The following is a 22,018-nucleotide window of genomic DNA, read 5'->3' on the forward strand; positions in this document are numbered from 1 at the left end:
CAAAGCCAGCCCCAGGAACGATTGTGGGGCCGTCTCTGGCCTGTGCCATCCAGGGGGTCAGCTGATCCCCGCGGGCCCTGCCGGCCTTGGACTGTCGCCGGGGCTGTATGTGGGCACGCTTCGCCCACAGCCCTGGTGCCACGGGCACGGGCAGCTCCCGGGAGCTTTGCTGGCGGAGCAGGGCAGCAAACAGCAGCTGGCTCGCCCCAGGGAGCAGCGGGCCGGGCCCCTGCCCCGGCTTTGGGGACTCCGGGGCCCAGGCGCGGCAGGAACCGCCCCTCCAGCCGGGAGCCCAGGCGCTTTTGGAGGGTCCCGCTACTCCGCGCAATGCGGTAGCTGCGTGGAGCCGGGCCGGGGGAGGGACCAGCCGCGCTGCGGGCTGAGAGCACTGAGCCAGAGCAGCGCGTCCCGCGTCCGCGTCCGCTGCGCCCCGCCTGGCCCCTGCGCCCCTCGCCATGCTGGCGCTGCCCCTGCTGCTGCTCCTCGCCCCGGCCCCCGCAGCCCGCCTGCCCGGCGCGCACGGGGCCCCTGCCCCCGCCACCCTCCGCCCGGGCGGCGAGCGGGAGGTGACGGCGGCACCCGCAGCGCCGAGCACCCCGGGGCAGCTGGGGGAGCCCGTCTCCGAGGGCGAGAGGCTGCGGCTGGCCGAGGGGAAGGCAGCGGGTGGTGAAGGTAGGGGCCGGAGCCCAGCCTGGCACCGGGGGGCTGGGCTGGGTGTTTGGGGGAGGGGGGTCAGAGGTGGGGTGGGTTCGGGCAGGGTGCTCCAGCCTCCTGTGGCTGCGTTGGGTCCGTGCACTGGGCGGTGCCAGTTCTCTGCTCAGGGTGTGTTGTGGGGTGTCTGCGCTGCTGGGGTGTGTTGTGGGTCCTTGGCTGGGTGCGCTCGGCTTGGCTTCCCCATGGGGCTCTCGGGGGTTGTGTTGAGGCATGGTGTGTCCTGTTGTGGAGCCTGCTGCGTCCCGTTTTCTTTCCTGTGGCCTTGTGGGCTGTGGTCTGTGGCCTGGCGTGTGCGCTCTGTGGGGTGTGTTGTGGGGTGTGGGGTGTGTTGTGTGCGCTCTGTGGGGCGTGTTGTGCGGTGCCGGGGTGTTGTGTGCGCTCTGCGGGGCGTGTTGTGTGGTGCCAGCGTGTTGTGTGCGCTCAGTGGGGCGTGTTGTGTGGTTCCGGGGTGTTGTGTGCGCTCTGTGGGGTGTGTTGAGTGGTGCCGGGGTGTTGTGTGCGCTCTGTGGGGCGTGTTGAGCGGTGCCGGGGTGTTGTGTGCGCTCTGTGGGGCGTGTTGAGTGGTGCCGGGGTGTTGTGTGCGCTCTGTGGGGCGTGTTGAGCTGTGCCGGGGTGTTGTGTGCGCTCTGTGGGGCGTGTTGTGTGGTGCCGGGGTGTTGTGTGCGCTCTGTGGGGCGTGTTGTGTGCTCGTTGTGTGGCTCGGGGGCACGGATCTCTCACTACACAGCATCCCCCAAGCTGGGCACCCCGGCTGCTCCCACTGCCCGTCTCTGCAGGAACACACAAGCTGTGCGAAGTTGCTGAGAAGCCGCGCTGGGGCGGGGCAGGGGACTCGCTCAGCTGCTGGGCACTGGGCTGGGGGGATCCTTCCCCCGGAGCAGCCCGGCTCCCCTCCCAGGATTTCTTCCCTTCCCTTTGCCCGCAGAGGGATCGGCTGGCCGGGCTGCTCTCCCCGAGTGCCGGCTGGCTGCCAGCTGGCCTGTCCCACGCTTGGCAGCAGCTTTCTGCTGAGCAGTCAGTGGGCGAGGCTGGGACTGGCGGATCCTGGCCCAGGGTGATGCACAGGATGCCCCTGAGCCTCGCTGCTCCCAGACCCCAGCACAGCCAGGCCCCTGGCCTCCCGCGTGAGCTGGGCTTGGCTAAGGGGGTGGAGAAGCGACAATGGGATCTCTGAGCCGGGGGCCCAGGGAGAGGAGTCGGGGAGTGGAGCAGAGTGAACCCATCCACACCCGCTAGCCCCAGCCCTCCCCTCCACTGCCAGGTCTCCGGGCGCTCCCCAGGCTCCTCCAGGCCGGGGGGAACTAGCAAATCTGTGGTCAGGGGATCCCCCACTATCCAACAGCCCTGGGTGCCTCCCTGCTCTGCCGCAAACCTACTAACAAACTCACTAGGGCGCCGGGCACCAACTGCCTTCGTGAGACCGGGCCGAGCAGCTCCAGTCCGTGTCTCAGGCCCTCGTGACCTCCTCTAGCCACAGCCGCTGGAGACCGACTTCTGGCCCTGCTGCAGCTGTGCTGCTCCCAGCAGCCGGGACATGCAGCACAGAGACAGCAATGGAGCTGCTTGGGGGCACTGTGTGTGTCACAGCGGACAGGACCCACAGGTGGTTCCAGCATAGCTGGGCCCCTTGCTATGGGGCTGAGGTCTGGGGCAGCAGGAAACACCAGTCCCCAGTGGTTCACAAAGGAGCCTTGGGAGCAGCACAATCCTCACAGCCACCCCCCATGGCAGGCCTGGCGGCCGGCAGCGCCCTGAATCGCAGCCCCCACGTCCCCCGGCCCGGCTGCTCGGTCCGGAGCTCGCTGCTGTGCTGGCTGCTCCGGGTGCCCCCTCCCCAAGGAGGAGCAGGGTGACTGTGTGTCTGGTTTGCCGTTCTCCAGCCAGGGGCACCACGAAAAAATCCGTGCGGGTTAAAGTAGTGAAGAAAAAAGTCTTGAAGAAGAAACCCAAGGCTTCGGCGCAGGGAGCAGCCACCGAGCAGCAGCCACGTACGTACTGACGCCGCCCGGGTATCCCCGCTGAGCCCCATGCCGCGCTCCCAGGCTGCAGGAAAGCAATCCCGGCCGCTCCACACAGTCCCACTTGGCCAGCGCCGGTCTCTTCTCCAGCTCCCACATGCACACACAGTCGAGGGCCTGCGTCCTATGCGGCACATCGGTCCTACGCAGCAGAGACCCCAGAATCCTGCGGCTCCCCCTCCCCCGCCCCACCATGGCCGCCCGGCCAAGGCAGCAGCACGGGATTCCTGGTGGGGTTGGGTCTGATCCCAAATTCCATTGACTATACGCTGCCCCTGGGCCCCTGTACATTGCCAGCGCGCTGCTCCGTTGCCCGACGCTTACCTGCCTTGCAGAGATGGGCAGGGCCAGCGGGGGCTTGGAAGCAGTTGCCACCTGCTCAGGTTTTCCCGGGAGCGTCCCTTGTCCTGGGAGAGCTGTCGGGCTGCTGCGTACACACGGTCGCTGGCTCGGGAGCAGCCCGGATGTCCTGGTATTTTTGTACCTCCGAGCTGGCAAAGCTAACGGTGTCCCGCTTGGGAGGCAGATGACACTGCGAAGGGGAGTCAGCTCCTTCCTTTTCCCTTTGGGGCAGAGGTGACTTTCCATTGTGGGGGAGCAGGGTTGGAGTCTTAACCCCCCCCACGCACCTCAGCAAACCTTGTCAGCAGCCTGGTCCCCGGTGCCTGCCACTGCAGCCAGCCCCCAGGACCTGCCGTAGCTAGGGGTGTCCGCAGAAATGCAGTTACAGCTGTCATTAGATCAGCGTTAACACCCCATTGCTCCTGCCCCTTGGCTGCACCCCCCCCCCGCCCTGGGCACCCCGGCAGGGACTGCCACGGGCTCACATACCCATCTAAATGTACCCACCCCCCTGCCCTGTGCACTGACAAACAGCCTTGTGCGCCTGCCCCCACATGCCTGGGCCTGAACCCCCCCATGTATCCCCCACGCACTCATGCCCCCACATGAACTCTCCCCCCTCCCACGAGCTCCTGCATGCACATACAGATACCCCCTGTGTGCCCCCGGGCAGTGCCTCTGAACCTTTCCGCAGAAGGGGCCAGCCCGGGCTCCCGCGGGTTATTCTTGGAAAGCTGGCGCTGTTTTTCCTTGGGCTTTTGAGGCTTCAAGCAGCACTGAGGAGCGTTTCCTGCTCAGCTCCGGTGCAGCCGGGTGGAACGTTGGCAGGAGCCCGCTGCTCACTGGGACGGCCTCGTGAGGCAGCGATGCCAGGGCAGCAGGGCGCCCGCTCGCGCAAGCCCCTGAGGAGCTGTACTGGGGAGATTTCCAGGGAACATCTAGTGTAGACGCAGCCTCCGACAACCAAACATGGAGCAAAGCCCGGCCAGGAGCCTTTGGCAGCATCCCAGCAGGAGACGCCGAGTCTAGGGCGCTAGTCTGGGGCTGGGCATGTCTGCGAGTGGCACAGAGCAAGATCTGGGCAATTTCCCTCCTCACAGTGGGAGCTGATCACTAGCATGGGGCCGGAGGACATTCCCCTGCAGGGTGCAGTGGGGAGCCACTGTCCCTGGGCTCTGAGGATTGTGCTTCCCTGGGAACCAGCCAGAGAGATGGGCAGGTTTGAGAGGAGAGTGGGGCACTGGAGGAGATGAGGGGTCTCTGGGCTGTTCTGCCTGGAAGAAAGGAGGTACTGGGGATGAGACAAGGTTGCCAGGTGTCCAGTCAACCGGAACGCCCAGTCGAAAAGGGACCCCGGCTGTTAAAAGTCCAGTGGGCGGCACAGTAGGGCTAAGGCAGGCTCCCTACCTGCCTTGGCTCTGCGTAGCTCTCGGAAGCAGCAGCATGTGCCCCATGTGGCTCCTAGGCGTAGAGGCAGCCAGGGGGCTCTGCACGCTGCCCCATCCCCAAGCACCGGCTTTGCAGCTCCCATTGGCCAGGAGCCACAGCCGATGGGAGCTGTGGGGGCAGTGCCTGCAGACAGGGCAGCACGCAGAGCTGCCTGGCTGCACCTCCGTGTAGGAGCCGGAGGAGAACATGCTTCTGGGAGCTGCTTGAGGTAAGTGCCGCCCAGAGCCTGCACCCCAACCCCTCTCCTGAACCCCAACCCCCGTTCCAGCCCATATCCCCCTCCCATCCTTCGAACCCCTCGATCCCAGCCCAGAGCCCCCTCCTGTACCCCAAATCTCTCATCCCCAGTCCCACCCCAGAGCCCTCACCCCAGCCCCAACTCTGATCCCCCTCCTGCCTCTGAACCCCTCGATCCCAACCCAGAGCCCCCTCCTGCACCCCAGACCCCTCATCCCTGGCCCCACCCCAGAGCCCACAGCCCCAGCCAATGCCCTCACCGCCTCCAACCCCCTGCCCCAGCCCGGTGAAAATGAGTGAGTGAGGGTGGGGGAGAGCGAGCGACAGAGGGAGGGGGATGGAGTGAGTGGGGGCGGGGCCTCGGAGAAGGGGTGGGGCCTCATGGAAGAGGCGGGAAGGGAGCAGGGCAAGGGTGTTCGGTTTGGTGCAATTAGAAAGTTGGCAACGCCAGGGTGAGATGGGCACTGGGCTGTTCTGTGAGGCAAATCCTAACCTTGTGATTGCTCCAGGGCCTGGGAGCAGCGTTACCTAATGGTTCCTGTTCTCACTGTCCCCCAGAGAGGGGGTGTCTCCCAAGCGGGTCCCCGGGGAGACATACAGCAGCAGGGGGCAGGGAACCCACCTGCGTCCCTGGCCGGGCAGCTGAACCGCAGGGCGGGCTCGCGCCGTAGGTCTGAGCGCGTGGCCGGGGAGTAGAGAAGACGAGATCGGGGGGCCGTGGCTGGGAGGAAGAGGAAGCCGAAGGCTCCGCTCCAGGCTGCTGGGATTCAGGCTCGGGCGTTCCCGGGAGAAACGGGGCTTGGGGGCTGCGTCGGGCTGCAGAGGCAGGAGGGAGACTGCCCGCCCCGCAGCGGGTTGGAGAAGCCCAGTTCCCCTGGCTCATCCCTGCGTCTCCACACGTGCCCAGGGCAGCCCCAGGGTGGCGTTGGCCCTGCCACAGCTGCGGGGGAGGGAGGGTGTATGACTCCACTGGGCAAAGACCTCGTGAGAGCCACTCCCAGCCTGTGGCTGGCCCGGCACGGCTCTCCCGTCGCGGGGCCTGCTGGTTCCCATGCTTGGGCTGTAGCACTGGGGGGAGGAGGAGGGTTTGTGTCCGAGTCACCCTGCGAGATCCCCTCTCTTCCCCGCGTCTCCGAGTCTGGGTGCCAGGGAGTTCCCAGGACTTCCCCTTTCACTCTCCTGCCCTCTGAGCAAGGACCAGAGGGGGCGCCCCAGAGCTGTACAGTTACCTGCCTCCCCCGCAGGGCCAAGCGCAGCCTGCAGCGGGAGGTTCCACAGGGGAACAGCTGCGAGCGGCCTGGCCCCACCCCCCGCACAGACCCCCTGGGATCGCGCCGGCTGGGCAGGATATGATGGGTCTTTGACTCAGCCTCACAGGCTGTGGTTGTGGTTTCAGCAGCCCCTGTTGTTCTCTGGTATCCGCTGGCCTGATCTCCGGCAGCGCTTGTGTCTCCAGCAGTGTGTTTGGCTCCAGGCTGGGCTGAGTGCGCTGCGCTCTTCCTGGGGCGGGGAGCGGGGGAAGTGTGCAAAGCTAGACACCTCCCGGGAGCTCGTTCTGCGTCCTGGCCGGGGGAGAACTGAATCAGGCTGGCCTCGCGGCTGTGTGCAGCCCCTGGATGCAGGGGATCCCCACGGGCTTTGTGCCCAGTGTGACAATAAATAATCCCCGGCCCCAGCACTAACGTGGTGTTGTGGGTGTTGCAAACAGCCGTGCCCGCACTCCCCCCAGCCGTGAAATGCTGCAGCCACCTCTGGGGGGGAGCCCGGCCGCTGTTTAATAGGCAGAGTAACCCTGCAGCAATGTAGGACAGGCAGCGAGGAGGAATGCCGGATGCGGTTTAAACTGCTGGGGGACTCAGGAAAGCTGCATGTAAGCGGCCAGGCTGGAATGCTGGGGTTAGCCCAGGGCCGTTAGCGACGGCCGGACGGCGTTACGGTGTGTCCCTGCACGGCTGGCTCCGGTCGCTCTGCTCTGGCTCTGGGGATAGACATGTGAGCCCCTAGGCGCATTCCCTGCTGATGGTGGCACTGTCTGTGCCTCTGTGACAGCCAAGACGTGAGGTCTCCAAGCCAGCAGCCCAGCGCCCCGTAGCAGCCAGCTGGGCCCTGGGCTCTGTATCGGCTCCGAGAAAGAGCTCATCTAACACACTGAAACCAAGCAAAGGGAAAGAGGAGGAAATACTCCCATCTCATGCCGCGGGGTAACCCCCATCGCTCAGCACTTACCCCCTGACCCACTACGGCGCTGGGAATAGGCCGCAGGGGGTACCCGTACTGCCCGGGTCTAGGGCCAGCGCCGAGGACAGGGAGCTAGGAGTGCGGAGCTCTGCCCCGCGGGTACAGCTGGGGGAGTTTGCAGTCAGTGCTGGGGAGGGCTCTGGAGATTGAAGGCTCTGAGCAGGGCTCACTGGGGCCCAGGTGATGCTAAGTGCAGGGGGTGGCAGGGTCCAGCCAGATTTGGTACTGGCCGTCACCCAGACCATGGGCCCCCGGACATCACAGCCCACTTGACACCAGCCAGTGAGTGAAGGAGAGAGATGGTCCCTGACGCCCCAGGGTGCTCAGCCTGGCTGGTCTGCCCCGGGTGGGGTCTCCCCATTGTTCGGGGATGGGATTCCAGGGGGAGCGGCTCCTGGCCTGGCCTCCCTCTCCTCCTGCCCCTGTCGCTGGCCAAGGCTCCAGGGAGGAGAGGTTTGTTTGCAGTTGCACCAAGGATGCCTTTGGCCCCTCTGGCTTTTCTTTAAGCTGATTTTCTTTCCTTTCCCCCTTCGGCCTCCCACCAGAATGTCCCCCGCTGGGGCTGGAGTCTCTGAGGGTGTCGGACTCGCAGCTACGAGCCTCCAGCATCAAGCGCTACGGACTGGGTGCCCACCGGGGACGCCTCAATATCCAGGTCTGCTGTGCCGGGGGGAGGGGGGAGCCCTTTCCTTCAGAGCGAGGCCTCTCCTGGCCCACATGGCAGTTACCTGGCCACCAGCTGGGCATCGTCTCCCTCCAGGGGCTGTGGGGTGCCATCCTGTCGGCTCCTGGCTGCAGCCCCAGCCCCCTCAACCCATCCATCCCCCACACTAGCCTCTTCACTGCACCGTCTTCCACTGGAGGGCGAGAAACCTCCCGCGGCAGCTGGCTAAAGGGTCCTGCTGAGCATTTCCCCTCCCCAGTAGGGGGCGCCGCCATCAGGCACTGAAATGTACATAACGACCCGGCAGCCCCCCGCGCCCTTCCCTTTCGTTCAGAGCCGGAGAACTCGGCCCGGTTCTGCGGGGAGGGTTGGGGGCAGTTTTGCACAGCTCCGTGGATTTCCCCACTGAAACCAGGGCTCTGTTTTCCAGCCAGGATGTGGGGATTTTGGGTGGGAAGCTGCCCCGTTCCCGGTAGCACAGTGGGTCCCGCTGGCCTGCGCCCCGGACGTGGGGGGAGCGCTCGTGACCTCTGGCCCAAGTTGCTCAGAATAGTCAGATCTGTGCAGAGCTGGTGAATTTCCCCGCAGTTCTGGGGGGGCGATGAGCCCAGGGTCGGCTCGGGCAGGGTTACCTGTTCGCAGTAGCACTCGCTATCTCGGGAGGGACAGTCCCTGCCGCGAGGAGCCCCAAGGAGTCCAGCACCCCAGGGCGCTGGCATGGGAACTCCCAGTGCACAGCTTCACGCGCTGCACGGACGCTCCACGGTGACCTCCCGCCGCTCTCTCTGTCCCTCCCCTCCCCGCCGCAGTCCGGGATTCACGACGGTGACTTCTACGATGGAGGCTGGTGTGCTGGCCACAAGGACCGGGACCAGTGGCTGGAGATTGATGCCCGGCGGCCGACCCGTTTCACCGGCGTCATCACGCAGGGACTGAACTCCATCTGGACGTAAGCAGCGAGTGCAAGGAAGGAGAGAGCGCGGGGTGATGGATCCAGGGCCGCAGCCACTGGCTGGGTCAGCGAGCCCATCGCTGTGGTATCTAGGCTCTCGGACAGCTCTTGTGGGGCTATCAGTGAAGGGGACCAGGGTCCCTATAAACCCCCCAGTGCTGGTGACTGACCCCACAGCTGATTCTCTCTTCCCCATGTAGGTACGACTGGGTGACCTCCTACAAAGTCCAGTTCAGTAACGACACACACACCTGGCAGCCAGGCAGGAACGGGACGGAGGAGGTGGTGAGTGGGGGCGCTCATGGGGCCGGGAGGCTGGTGGGGCAGGCGGCCAGGGCGATGGGCCAGCACCGGGGCCAATGGGCTCTTTTACAGTGGGTGGCTGTGGGTGGCAGGGCCTGCCTGGGCCTCGAGGACTTAGGGACAGAGGTGCGGGGTCAGAGCCTCTGGATTTCGCTGAGCTCTGCGCGGCCCCCCACGGGCAGGGGCAGGGCACTGGATGCTTTAAGCTACATTTGCTGCCCTGGAGCCTGGGGTCAGGCTGTGCCAGGCCAGACCCCCAGCCTGAGGGCGCCTCTCACTCACCCACCTCGGGGGCCTTTCCCCCAGCAGCAGGAGCCACAACAGCCCCCCAACGGGACCTGACCCCTCCCTGCTCCCCACAGCCCTCTCCTGGCGCCAGCCAGTCTGCGGAGGGTTAATATAGCTGCGTGGGCTGGGCTGGTTTGTAGCTCATCCTGTGCCCCCCCCCCCCAGCATCAGCTGGGCTCCATCCATCCTCAGCACAAAGAGTTTCTGTTTGGGGGGGTGGGGGGATGGCCAGAGCCCCAGGACAGCTCTGCTTCCCCTGGCAGCCCCCAGCCCCAGGCCAAAGTCCTGCCTCCGTGTGTGTGTGTGTGTGTGTGTGTGTGTGTGTGTGTGTGTGAATACATGGTGTGTCTGCGCGTGTGTACAGAAGTGTGGGGGGGGTGTGTGTAAATAAATCAGTGCCGTGCGTGTGTACGGCCGTGCAGTGTGTGTGTGTGTGTCTGCGCTATAGAATTAGCTCTGCTCTGACCTCTCCCTGTCCCTCCTGCCCAATCTTTTGGGAAAGAACTGAGTTCGTGAACAGGCAGAAAGCAGTCAGCGTGGGGGAGGAACCGGCAGCTCCCAGCCCCCTCTGCACTAGGGGGAAAGGCTCGTCCCATCTCACTGGCGCCCCCGAGAGGGAGCCAGGCCCCCCTGGGGAGGGCAGTGGGGGTGGGCTTGTGGCCGGGCGGTGAGTGGGTCTCTGTGAGAGTCCCACACTGCACTCTGCAGCGCTCTCCCTGGGGAGCTCGGAGCTGGCACGGGTCCCGGCGGGCGCCTCGAGCCCTGATGGCCCGGGGCAGAGCAGCTGTTGCTTTCCCTGGGGTTTGGCACAAGCCTGGGTCTGGTGGCAGGTTCCAGCCTCACGCAAGCAGCTCGGGTTGAATGGGAGCCAGGGGGAGCAGGCGGGGGCTGGGTCGGATGTAACCCTTTGGGTTCTGATCCCGGGCCCTCCGAGCTGCCAGCCGGGCAATGCGGACACTGGACCCAGCTGCTGCTTCTCTAGTGCCAGGCGACACAGGGCGGCTCTCACTGCCTGGCAGTCCAAGAGCCCTGGTTCCCAGAGTCCCGGGAGCCTGGGAGAACCCTGGCTTGTGTTCGAAGACGGACTCAGCCTCCTGCCCCAGGAGGAGGGCTGGGCGTGTGGCTGGAGAGCGCTCTGGGCAATGGCGGCAGCAGGCCGCGAGGCGAGTGGGCGCTGTACTGCTCAGAGCAGGGGGAGATCCGGTCTGGGGCGCAGGCGGGAGCTCAGTGACTCCAAGGGCAGGGGGCAGCAGGGGGGAGCCCTGCTCCGGCTGCTAGGGGCGTGCAGGGCTGGAGGCCCCAGGCCTGGCACGCCAGCCCCTGTCACCAGCACCCACCTCCCCCAGAAGGACGAGTATTTCTAACGGGGATGAGAATGAGCCTCGCAAGCAGCCGAAGGCCAGGGCCGTGTCCGTCTGTCTGTCTCTAGGTGTTCCTGGGGAACAAGGACCCCGAGACGCCCGTGCTCAATGCACTCCCCACCCCGGTGGTGGCGCGCTACATCCGCATCAACCCCCAGACCTGGTTTGAGAACGGCACCATCTGCCTGAGGGCGGAGATCCTGGGCTGCCCCTTGCCAGGTAGGACGCGCTGCTGGGGTGGGCTTGTCCCTGCGCTCTCCCTCCGAGAGGGCGTCTGGCCAGGCCCGTCCATCTTCCCCTTCGTTCTGTTGTGTGGCATCAAGCCGGGCCCCTTTGCTCTCAGTCCCTCCGGCCTGTCTCCTCCGCAACCCTCTGTCGCGCTAGCAGCACCTGGTCCCCGGGCCGGGCTGGCACTGTGAGCATAAACCCCAAATGGCCTGGGACGCGGCTGTCCGAGAAATGCCTCTCACCCAACAGCCCTGCCGGGTCGTGCACAGCAACACAGGAACCGCTGGGCCAGATGAGACCCACGTCCTTTTAACCCGGGCTCTGGCAGTGACCTGTACCAGCTGCTTGAGAGAGTCCCTGGGGAAGGGTTAACCTGCCGATGGCAGCGTTCCCTCCTGACCCCCCAGGAGCTATAGGCCAGGTCAAGCCCTGAAGCATGAACATTTCTGTCCCTCCCGGCGTGCTCGGGTATTTTTACATATTTACTGGTATAATTCTGGGATGTCTCCTGGAGGTGCTGGCCATGCCCTGTAGTTCAGGGTGAGTTTTGCACTTGGAGCAGGGATACAGCCTCTGTTACGTAGGAAAAAGACTGTGTATCGTCCCTCGCCGGGCAGCCCAGACTCTGAGCCCAGCACGCACGGGCTGAGGGGTTGCACGTCGATCCGGGAATTAGGTTGTGAACAAAATTTAATTCTGCAAATGGGTCAACGCAGCCTGCAGCGTCAGACCCGTTTTGTCCCTGTTGATCTCAGCTCAGGTATTGGCTGTTTACACACCGAGCGGCTGAGAGGTGGATCTGGAGCAAGGGATAGATTTGTACATAACTTTCTAGGCTGACTGGTCATTTTTTCCCCGTTATTCGCCATAAGCGGGAGGCTGCACAATAATCTCCGTTAGCGACGCTCGGGGAGAACTGTCCTCTTTCCAAAATGGCGGCCACCTCCCCTTGTTCTAAAGGGGACGCAAGCCGTTCTCCGCAAAGGGCCTTCTCAGACCGGAAAGAGGCAGCGGGCTGCCCTTAGCCAAGATGGCCGCTGCCTTCATCCAGCTGCTGAGGGCAGCGTCCCATGGCCCCAGCTGGGGAGAATGGGGGCCGGCGGCCCGCGAGCGAACATGGGAACGCTTGGTGCCTGGACCTGATGCCAGCCCCGAACTTCACGCCCGTCTCTCCCTGCAGACCCCAACAACATCTACTCCTGGGAGAACGAGCCGGTGCCGACCGACAAGCTGGACTTCAGGCATCACAACTACAAGGAGATGAGAAAGGTACGTTCCCTTCGCTCCCTGCCTCCCGCCCCTCGCGGTGCCCGCCCCTCGCGGTGCCCGCCGCCGGCAGGGAAGGCAGGCACGCGTCGGCCAGCCCCGGCAGGAGCGGCTAGCCGTGCCCCTTGCCCTTCACAGCTGATGAAGGAGGTGAACGAGGAGTGCCCCAACATCACCCGGGTCTACAGCATCGGCAAGAGCTACCAGGGCCTGAAGATGTACGTGATGGAGATCTCGGACAACCCCGGGCAGCATGAGCTGGGTGAGTCCCCGCAGCACGGGGCCGAGGAGAGACGCCACCGGCACGGCTTCCCGGTCGCACCCCTGGCGCTGGCGGATGGAGGGGGGAGCTCGGTTTCCTGCCTCTCGTGCCACGCGCAGAGAGTCCCATTTTGGTTGGGGGGACGTCCATCTGCACCGCTGCTCTGCTGCCCCATGTGCAACAAGGCTGGCCTGGCTCAACTCCACCCTGAGCCAGGGCGCCCCTCTGAGTCTGCCCCCAAACACCCCCCAGTCTAGGGCACCCACTGAGCCTGCCCCCAAACACCTCCCCCCTCCAGAGCCAGGGCGCCCACTGGGTCTGCCCCCAAACACCCCCCAGTCTAGGGCACCCGCTGAGCCTGCCCCCAAACACCTCCCCCCTCCAGAGCCAGGGCGCCCGCTGGGTCTGCCCCCAGACACCCCCCAGTCTAGGGCGCCCACTGGGTCTGCCCCCAGATGCCCCCTAGAGCCAGGGCGCCCGCTGGGTCTGCCCCCAAACACCCCCCAGTCTAGGGTGCCCACTGGGTCTGCCCCCAAACACCTCCCTCCCTCCAGAGCCAGGGCACCCACTGGGTCTGCCCCCAAACACCCCCCAGTCTAGGGCACCCGCTGAGCCTGCCCCCAAACACCTCCCCCCTCCAGAGCCAGGGCACCCGCTGGGTCTGCCCCCAGACCCCCCCCAGGCTCGGGCGCCCGCTGGGTCTGCCCCCCGACGCCCCCTAGAGCCAGGCCGCCCGCTGGGTCTGCCCCCAAACACCCCCCAGTCTAGGGTGCCCACTGGGTCTGCCCCCAAACACCTCCCTCCCTCCAGAGCCAGGGCGCCCGCTGGGTCTGCCCCCAAACACCCCCTAGAGCCAGGGCGCCCACTGGGTCTGCCCCCAGACGCCCCCCACTGCTTGCATCCGAAGAAGTGGGTATTCACCCACGAAAGCTCATGCTGCAAAACATCTGTTAGTCTATAAGGTGCCACAGGATTCTTTGCTGCTTCCCCCAGTGTAGGGCGCCCACTGGGTCTGCCCCCAGGCACCTCCAGTCTAGGGCACCCGCTGAGCCTGCCCCGGGGAGCGGGCGGGGTTGGCTGCGCTCTCAGCCTGGTGCCTGGAGGGTGGCACCGGGTGGGCAGGCAGCAGGCTCCGTGGGCAGCTGGCTGCGTGTCGCCGGCAGGGGAGCCGGAGTTCCGCTACGTGGCCGGGATGCACGGGAACGAGGTGCTGGGCCGCGAGCTCCTGCTCAACCTGATGCAGTACCTGTGCGGCGAGTACACCCGGGGCAACCCCCGCGTCGTCCGGCTGGTGAGCGAGACCCGCATCCACCTGCTGCCCTCCATGAACCCCGACGGCTACGAGACGGCCTACAAGCTGGTAGGGACCGCGGGGGCCCGCGCCCAAGGGAGGGCAGCTCCGGCCGGGCGTCGCCACTGCAGGGCCCGGGGGACCCATGGGCATCATCTCACCGCCACTCAGGGGCCCCTGCGGACGCAGGGCGGCACCGCTGACGGGCTCAGGGAAGCAGGCAGTACAGCTGCACCGGGCACCAGCCAGGTTGGCTCCGAGTGGGGCAGCCTAGGAATCCCGGCCTGGCGGTGGGGCTGGGTCCCTCTCTGCACCCTGCTGATGCAGGGCCGGGCGGCTGCTGAACGCCCGCACCCTCCACTCCCATGCAGCCAGCAGGAGGCGCTCTCAGCACGCCCGGCCGGCACTGTTCAGTGCTGCTGGCACGGCAGAGGCCAGCCCCAGGCGGGAACACGGGCAGAGCTCTCGGGAGGTTTAGCCCAGCTCGCTCCTGCGGTGAGGCAGCTAAGCGGCAGGGGCCCGGCAGGGAGTGGGCCAGAGGGGCCTGGCGGGCTCTAGGGGGACGGCCCCACGAACTGCGCTAGGGGCTGGCCGTGGAGCGCCCTGGCTGAGGGCAGTGAGGGCGATGGGGATCCCGGGCCGTCAGCCTCACGTCGTCGTGCTCTCTTGCAACCCAGACGCACAGGGAGGAAGTGGGGAGCGAGACGGGAGGGGGGGCAGGGGGCCGGAAGGGAGTGTGGGGGCCCCTCTGGCGGGTGTGGGCTGGGCTGTCCGGGAGGGAGGGAGGCAGACGGGGGTGGGAGGGCCGTGGCAGGCCAGGGGATGTCACGGCGGCCCAGCCGTTATTGGGGGGCTCTGACCTGTGGGGGGCTCTGAGCCCCACATGCTCTGAATGAGCCCCAGAGAGTGGGGGGCAGCGGGGGAGGGGGAGCTGAGCTCTCCTGCAGCCCCTCCTCCCCACAGGGCTCGGAGCTGGCGGGCTGGGCCGTGGGCCGCTGGACCTACGAAGGCATCGACCTCAACCACAACTTCGCCGACCTCAACACGGCCCTGTGGGACGCCGAAGACAACGAGCTGGTTCCTCACAAGTTCCCCAACCACTATCTCCCCATCCCGGAGTACTACACCTTCGCCAACGCCACGGTGAGCCCTGCCGGCCACGCCGTGGGGGGAGCGGGGGGTGACATAGGGGCGCTGTGAGGTGCAGGGGCAGGGGGCGCATTGGGGTGCAGGGATGGATGGGGCTGGGAGGCCTGGGGATTCTCCTTGCTGTCAGGCAGAGGGGCAGGGGCTGGGGTGACGGATGCGAACCGGGGTGTTCTGGGCCTGCTGCCCAGCGGCTCTCACGTGCCAGCAGTGGCAGTGGGACGATCCAGGCCCCGAGGGGGAGCCGGGGTTCAGGCCAGGGGCCTGCAGACACCATGCGCACCCTGCTCCTCCTGCAGCCCTTCCCCCCAGGGCCAAGCGGGTGCGAGATGCTGCCCGGGCAGAACAGCAGCACCTCGCACGGGAGCCAGTCCCAGCCGAGGGTCAGGCCGCGTGCTTCACGCCCCATCCCTGCCCTCTGCGCCTGGGGGCACTTGTCCCCCCAGCGCTCTGAGGCCGAGGCCTGTCCCTGCCCAGGTGGCCCCGGAGACCCGCGCCGTCATCAACTGGATGCAGAAGCTCCCCTTTGTGCTGAGCGCCAACCTGCACGGCGGGGAGCTCGTGGTGACCTACCCCTATGACATGACCCGCACCTACTGGAAGGCCCAGGAGCTGACGCCCACGCCCGACGACGCCGTCTTCCGCTGGCTCGCCACCGTCTATGCCACCACCAACCTGGCCATGGTGGACTCCGAGCGCCGCCTCTGCCACTACGAGGACTTCACCAGGGAGGGCAACATCATCAACGGCGCCAACTGGCACACGGTGCCAGGAAGTAGGTGGCCCCGCTCCGGAGCCCGGGGGGAAGGGCTGTTGGATCCTCTGGGGCAGGGAGGTCCTGGCAGCCCACGTGCCCTGCGCTGGACAGGGAGTGGGGTCTCTGGGTTGCAGCCCCATCGTGTCCCGAGGCCCCCGAGCTGGGAGCGATCCCGGCTGTGCATTGCACTGGCTGGCACTAGGGGGTGGGGAGGCCTCACTGTGTTTGGGACGGAGCTTCTTGGCTCAGGACACAGACAGGCCTTGCCCAGCTGCCCTCTGGCCAGACCCGGCTGAAACAGCTTCTGTCGCTGTGTCCATCACTCAGGAGTGACCCTGCACGCAGGGCCTGTCGGTGCCGAGTGACCCTCCAATAACCAACCGGAGCACGGGGCCTGTCGCTGCCGAGTGACCCTACAATAACAAACCCGGGCGCGGGGCCTGTCGCTGCCAAGTGACCCTACAATAACAAACCAGGGCGCGGGGCCTGTCGCTGCTGAGTGACCCTACAATAACAAACCAGGGCGCGGGGCCTGTCGCTGCCGAGTGACCCTCCAATAACCAACCCGGGCGCGGGGCCTGTCACTGCCACGCGACCCTACAATAACAAACCCGGGCGCGGGGCCTGTCGCTGCCGAGTGACCCTACAATAACAAACCCGGGCGCGGGGCCTGTCGCTGCCGAGTGACCCTCCAATAACCAACCCGGGCGCGGGGCCTGTCGCTGCCGAGTGACCCTACAATAACCAACCCGGGCGCGGGGCCTGTCGCTGCCGAGTGACCCTACAATAACAAACCAGGGCGCGGGGCCTGTCGCTGCCGAGTGACCCTCCAATAACCAACCCGGGCGCGGGGCCTGTCGCGGCCGAGTGACCCTCCAATAACCAACCCGGGCGCGGGGCCTGTCGCGGCCGAGTGACCCTCCAATAACAAACCCGGGCGCGGGGCCTGTCACTGCCACGCGACCCTCCAATAACCAACCCGGGCGCGGGGCCTGTCGCTGCCGAGTGACCCTACAATAACCAACCCGGGCGCGGGGCCTGTCGCTGCCGAGTGACCCTCCAATAACCAACCCGGGCGCGGGGCCTGTCGCTGCCGAGTGACCCTACAATAACCAACCGGGTCGCGGGGCCTGTCGCTGCCGAGTGACCCTCCAATAACCAACCGGGCCGCGGGGCCTGTCGCTGCCGAGTGACCCTCCAATAACCAACCCGGGCGCGGGGCCTGTCGCTGCCGAGTGACCCTCCAATAACCAACCCGGGCGCGGGGCCTGTCGCTGCCGAGTGACCCTACAATAACCAACCCGGGCGCGGGGCCTGTCGCTGCCGAGTGACCCTACAATAACCAACCCGGGCGCGGGGCCTGTCGCTGCCGAGTGACCCTACAATAACAAACCAGCTGCAGGGCCCAAGACCCTGCTGTATTTCCCATTCCAAGTGCAGGCTGCCGTGAGGAGCTCAGCTCCCTTCTCTGGCGTGGCACCAGATCGCCCCGTGCTTGTCTCCCGGTGCAGGTATGAACGACTTCAGCTACCTGCACACGAACTGCTTTGAGGTCACTGTAGAGCTGTCCTGCGACAAATTCCCGCACGAGTCCGAGCTGCCCAGGGAGTGGGAGAACAACAAGGAGTCCCTGCTGGTCTTCATGGAGCAGGTGCATGTTCTGGCCTAAGGGGGGCGCTCCGGGGCCAGGGCCGTCCCGGAGCCTTGCCTGGCTCTTGCACGTGGGTATCTAGGGCAGCGCCTCCTGGAGCTTCTCCGCAGAGGTCACGTGGCCCTGTGGGAGCTGGGCAAGGCCCCAGGAGCGGCTGCTCTGGCCAAGGCAGGTTCTGGCTGGGTGCTGGTGCTGGCGCTGAACCCGTCACGGCGCCAAGGCTGGAGAGACATGGGGCAGCACTTACCCACCTGGGATGGAGGGAGACCCAGTGGTTAGAGTATGGAACTGGTGTCACTCAGGACAAAACCCAATCCCCTACCCCTTGAGCTAAAGGAGACTCACCATTAGCTGATAGCAGTGTAGGGGCAATGACACAGAGCATTTCTGAATCCAGCCAGCAGAGGGCAATATGCACATGCATGCACAAGTACACAGGGCTTGATGACAGTTTTTTAAAGGCTAGTCAGAAGATCATGGAAGATTGAGATGAGGGAGGCCCCCAAACAATAAATAGTGATATCCGGCTTCTGGGGGGCCGGCGGGGGCGAGCGACGCCATCCTAAGGGACATTCGCCCTTGTCTACACTGGGACTTTCACCCCTGCCCACGCAGCAGCCTGTGTGCACTGCCTAGTGTAGACACTACTCGTACGGTGCAGTGTGATTTGCACCTGTGCAGTTTAAAATAATAATAATAATTGGAGATATACCAACCCCCTAGAACTGGAAGGGACCTTGAAAGGTCATTGAGTCCAGCCCCTGCCTTCACTAGCAGGACCAATTTTTGCCCCAGATCCCTAAATGGTCCCCTCAGGGATTGAACTCACATCCCTGGCTTAGCAGGCCAATGCTCAAACCACTGAGCTATCCCTCCCCCCCATTGAGCCTTGTTTCAAATTACACCAGTGGCTCAAACCCCAGGGTAGACGAGTCCTGACACCGTCCCACGTCCCCGGGGCCGGGCGCTTGCCGAGATTCGCTGAGCGCACGTTGGAAACACGCACGGCCCGTAAACCAGCAGCTGCTGGGGGCTGCAGAGGTCACCGTGGGGCAATGACCCGCCGGGGGGAATAGCGGGTAATTGGGGTCAGCTCTCCGTGCCAGCTCGGTCCCTTGGGCGGCGTGTGCCTCGGGGGGCCCAGCCTCGGCTCTCCTCTCACCAGTGTGGGCAGCCCACGCGTTTCACACCCTTCTCCTACAGGGGCTTGGCCGGGCCGTGTAAGGGGCTGGCTTGTTAATCTCTGGGCTCTCACAGCTGGTGCCCTGGGGCTCAGCGCTGGGCGGCTCAGAGAATGGCAAAGGGAAGGGAGCCCCAGGGCAGCGAGGGTGGCCAGCGGCTGAAGGCACCGCTCTCTGGGGAGAGGCTGAAAACTCCCCGTCTAGCTGGGCTCTGCGCACACGGACAGGAGAGCCGCTGGGTGACGAATGAAACAGCCGCCGTAGCTGATACAAGAGGCTGTGTGGAGCTGTGGGGCGAGCTCAGGACGCCTGGGTTCTAACCCTATCTCTGCCACTGGCTCACCGCGCGGCCTTGGGTGAACCGCACCTCCTCCGGAACCGGGGGTGGTGACGCTGAGCCCTCTCCGCGGGGTTAGTCCGTGAGCGCGGCGCCGTGTGACTGGCCGAGGGTGAACGCCCTGGGAGGAGGGGAGGTGTTGGGGCCTGCTGGGGCGCTGAGCAGCGATGGAGCAAAGGGAGATCCAGGATCCCCACCAGGGCGTTCGGCTGCGGGACAGGCAGCCGCCCCAGCCAAGGAGCACAACCCCCAGCGCTCTGGATGTTTAACCCGAGTCTGGACAAACTGCAGGGAGCCGCCCAGCAGGCGGCACGTGGACGGTGGTGCCCCATAACCCTGGGCTGGGGGGCCGGCTCACTCTCCCCGCTGTACCCAGGGAGGGGCGGTGCCTTGTGGACCATGTGGGCCTGGGAGCCCCCTCTGAGGTGTGCTCTGTCCTGTGTTTGCCCAGGTCCGCCGGGGCATTAAAGGGGTCGTTCGGGACAAGGACACCGAGCAGGGAATTGCAGACGCCATCATTGCCGTGGACGGCATCAACCACGACGTCAGAACAGGTATCGCAGGCGCTGCAGCCTCTTAGTCCCAGTGACGCCCCTCGCACTGCAGCCAGAGCAGAACATGGCGTCTGACCTGCCAGGGCTGCGGGGCAGAGGGACGGGGGGGGAGGGCAGTGCCAGCCCCAGCTGTATGGCACGGGGTGACCAGTGAGCCAGGCAGCGCTAGCCTCTACTGGACAGCTGTGGGGAGACATTAGGGGAGCAGCCCCACGGGGAGCCGGGTCCATGGCCTGCGTTACTGGAGCAGCCCCGGGGGTGGGGGAGGCCAGGTCTGTGGCCCATGTTAGGGGAGTGGCCCCAAGGAGCTGGGTCCCTGGCCTACATTAGGGGAGCAGCCCTGGTGGGAGGAGCTGGGTCCGTGCAGAGCGGCCCTGGAAGGGGGGGGTGTCCATGGCTTGCATTAGGGGAGCGGCCCCGGGGCACGGGGGGGCCCGGGGCCCGCGTTAGGAGAGTGGTCCTGGGAGGGGGGGGTGGTCTGTGGCCCACGTTAGGGGAGCGGCCCGGGGTGGGGGGAAGAGTCCGTGGCCCCTGTTAGGGGAGCAGCCCGGGGGTTCATGGTCGCGTTAGGAGTGGCCCGAGAGGGGGTTCGTGGTCTGTGTTAGAGGCGGACCCGGAGAGGGTCCATGGTCCACGTTAGGGGAGTGGCCCCGAGAGGGGGGTTCATGGTCCGCGTTAGGGGAGCGGACCCAGGAGGGGGGGGGTCCGTGGCCCACGTTAGGGTAGCAGCCCCGGGGGGGGGGTCCATGGTCCGCGTTAGGGGAGCGGCCCTGGGGGGGGTCCGTGGCCCACGTTAGGGGAGCGGCCCCGAGAGGGGGGTTCATGGTCCGCGTTAGGGGAGCGGCCCCGGGGGGGGTGGGGGTCCGTGGCCCACGTTAGGGGAGCAGCCCTGGGAGCAGGCGTCTGTGTAACCGGCGCTCGCACAAGGCCGCGCTCTCCCCCGTCTAGCGGCTGGACCAGCCAGCGGCCTGTGGGTGGAGTCCTCACTCCATGGACTCAGTGGCAAAGCTCCCAGCTTCGGTGGGGCTGGGGATTCCTGCTCCGAGGGCGCTGCTGGCTCCGAGCCTGCGGAGCTGGGGCGAGGCTCATGCCTTCAGAGACGCAGGTCCTGGAGTCAGTCCCACTGACCTCCCACCAGGGATGTCCCGATGAACTAAATCTGTCTGGGTGGCTCAGCCCATGGGGACGGGGGATGACCGTGGCCAGTGACGGACGGACCTAGGGCGCCAGGGGGAAAGGAGCTGGGTGGCGTGGGCTCTGGATGGGTATAAATAGCAGGAATGGTGTGAAAGCAGGGAAAGGGAGATGGATGCTGACAGTCAGGGGCCGGCCCCAGCAGTGGGAGCCGTGCCATGGGACCGGTCACCCCAGCCCCGGACAGCACTGGGGGGAGCAGCGCGGTGTTGGCCCTGGGGAGGGCAGGGCCCAGGCCTTGTCTACACAGGGCTGCTAGTCGCTGAGGTGGCAGCACAAGCCCAGCCCTCTGTGGACTAGGGCTCGGCAGAGACAGGCGCTAACAGACCCGGCCCTGTGACCCTGCCGCCCCTCGGCCCTCACCCCGGCCTTTATTGTCACCCCGGCAGCTTTCGACGGCGACTACTGGCGCCTGCTGAACCCGGGCGAGTACGAGGTCACCGCCGCGGCCGAAGGCTACCACCCCGTCACCAGGACCTGCCGCGTCTCCTACGAGGACAACCCCACCCTCTGCGACTTCCAGCTCACCAAGACGCCCAAGCAGCGGCTGCGTGAGATCCTGGCCAAGGGGGGCAAGATCCCCAAGGACCTGATCCTGCGGCTCCGGCAGCTGCGGCTCCGCAAGCTGAGGGCCCAGCGGCAGGCCCGGTGAGAGGGGATTAACCCCTTCTGGACTGTGTGGGGACGTAGAAGAGGGATGTGCTCTGTGCGGCTCGCAGTCCCTCCCCCACACTCTCTAGTCTAGCAGCTTCTTGCTCCTCTGAGGAGTTTCACTTCTGGCTCTGACTCGTGAGTCTGCAGCGGGGTGTGACTGCCGGCCCAGTGTCCTCTTGGGGTCTCGTCTGTCCCTTCCTACCTCCTGCCCTGACCCTCCTGCTCTCCAGCCCGCAGCCTCAAGACCCTGCTTCTGAGCACCCAGATGCTCCCAGTTCAGGGGGAGGGGTGCCTGGGCGTGGCAAGAAGACAGCAGAAATCAGTGGCGCAGACAAAGCTGCAGGCGTGTTCCCTAGGGGCACAAGCAGCCGACAGGCACCCGGGATGGGCTTTGCCAGCGGAAGAGGACTTTATAACACCTCAGAGAGCAGCTTTCCCCCAGGAGGGTCTCAGCACGGCTGCTGTCGTCTAAGCCAGACCAGGGAGACCCCTGCTTAGTGGGATCCTGCAGGTCCCGGTCCAGCCACCCAACAGAGGCGTCTGCTAACTGGTTCCGTTCTGCTCTGCCTGGAGGCAGCAGTAACCACAAGGCATTTCGACAGCAGGCCCCAGGGCGTGCAGAAAAGGGAAGGGCCTCAGGAGTGTGAGCTGGTCCTGGGCAGGGCCACCCAGAGGATTCAGGGGGCCAGGGGCAAAGCAGGGGAGCTGCGGTGCTTGTACTCACCCGGCGGCAGTCCGAGTCTTCAGCGGCATTTCAGCGGCGGGGGGCCCTTGAGTCGCTCCGCATCTTCGGCAGCACTGAAGGGCCCCCCGCCGCCGAAATGCCGCCAAAGACACGGACCACCACTGGGCCAGGGCTCGCAGGGCCCCTATGGGGCCCAGGGCCTGGGGCAAATTGCCCCACTCGCACCCCTTCCCCCCTCCCCCCCCG

At 65.9% G+C, this 22,018-nt stretch overlaps 1 protein-coding gene across 2 annotated transcripts; it reads left to right on the forward strand.

The window, feature by feature from the left end:
- Positions 1-434: 434 nt before the first annotated feature.
- Positions 435-21,821, forward strand: CPXM1 (carboxypeptidase X, M14 family member 1). Of its 2 annotated transcripts, XM_039541062.1 has the most exons (14): positions 435-672; positions 2,595-2,702; positions 7,544-7,653; positions 8,472-8,611; positions 8,815-8,899; positions 10,635-10,785; positions 11,975-12,063; positions 12,199-12,322; positions 13,486-13,682; positions 14,577-14,756; positions 15,237-15,534; positions 17,028-17,167; positions 19,137-19,239; positions 20,823-21,821. In XM_039541062.1, exons 1-14 carry the CDS (start codon positions 456-458, stop codon positions 21,083-21,085), a joined length of 2,205 nt encoding a protein of 734 aa, XP_039396996.1. In that variant the 5' UTR covers positions 435-455; the 3' UTR covers positions 21,086-21,821. The 2 variants fall into 2 exon arrangements, with proteins under 2 accessions (XP_039396996.1, XP_039396997.1); XM_039541063.1 differs by lacking the exons at positions 15,237-15,534; positions 17,028-17,167.
- Positions 21,822-22,018: the final 197 nt, after the last annotated feature.

The sequence above is a fragment of the Mauremys reevesii genome, linkage group 5 (assembly GCF_016161935.1).
Source record: "Mauremys reevesii isolate NIE-2019 linkage group 5, ASM1616193v1, whole genome shotgun sequence".
Taxonomy (NCBI): Eukaryota; Metazoa; Chordata; order Testudines; family Geoemydidae; genus Mauremys; species Mauremys reevesii.

Excerpts from the sequence above, each read along its gene's own strand:
- CPXM1 (XM_039541062.1), top strand. The coding sequence starts at position 456 with ATGCTGGCGCTGCCCCTGCTGCTGCTCCTCGCCCCGGCCCCCGCAGCC. Across the intron at positions 12,064-12,198 it reads ACTACAAGGAGATGAGAAAG|CTGATGAAGGAGGTGAACGA; the intron begins GTACGTTCCCTT and ends TGCCCTTCACAG. Across the intron at positions 15,535-17,027 it reads CTGGCACACGGTGCCAGGAA|GTATGAACGACTTCAGCTAC; the intron begins GTAGGTGGCCCC and ends CTCCCGGTGCAG.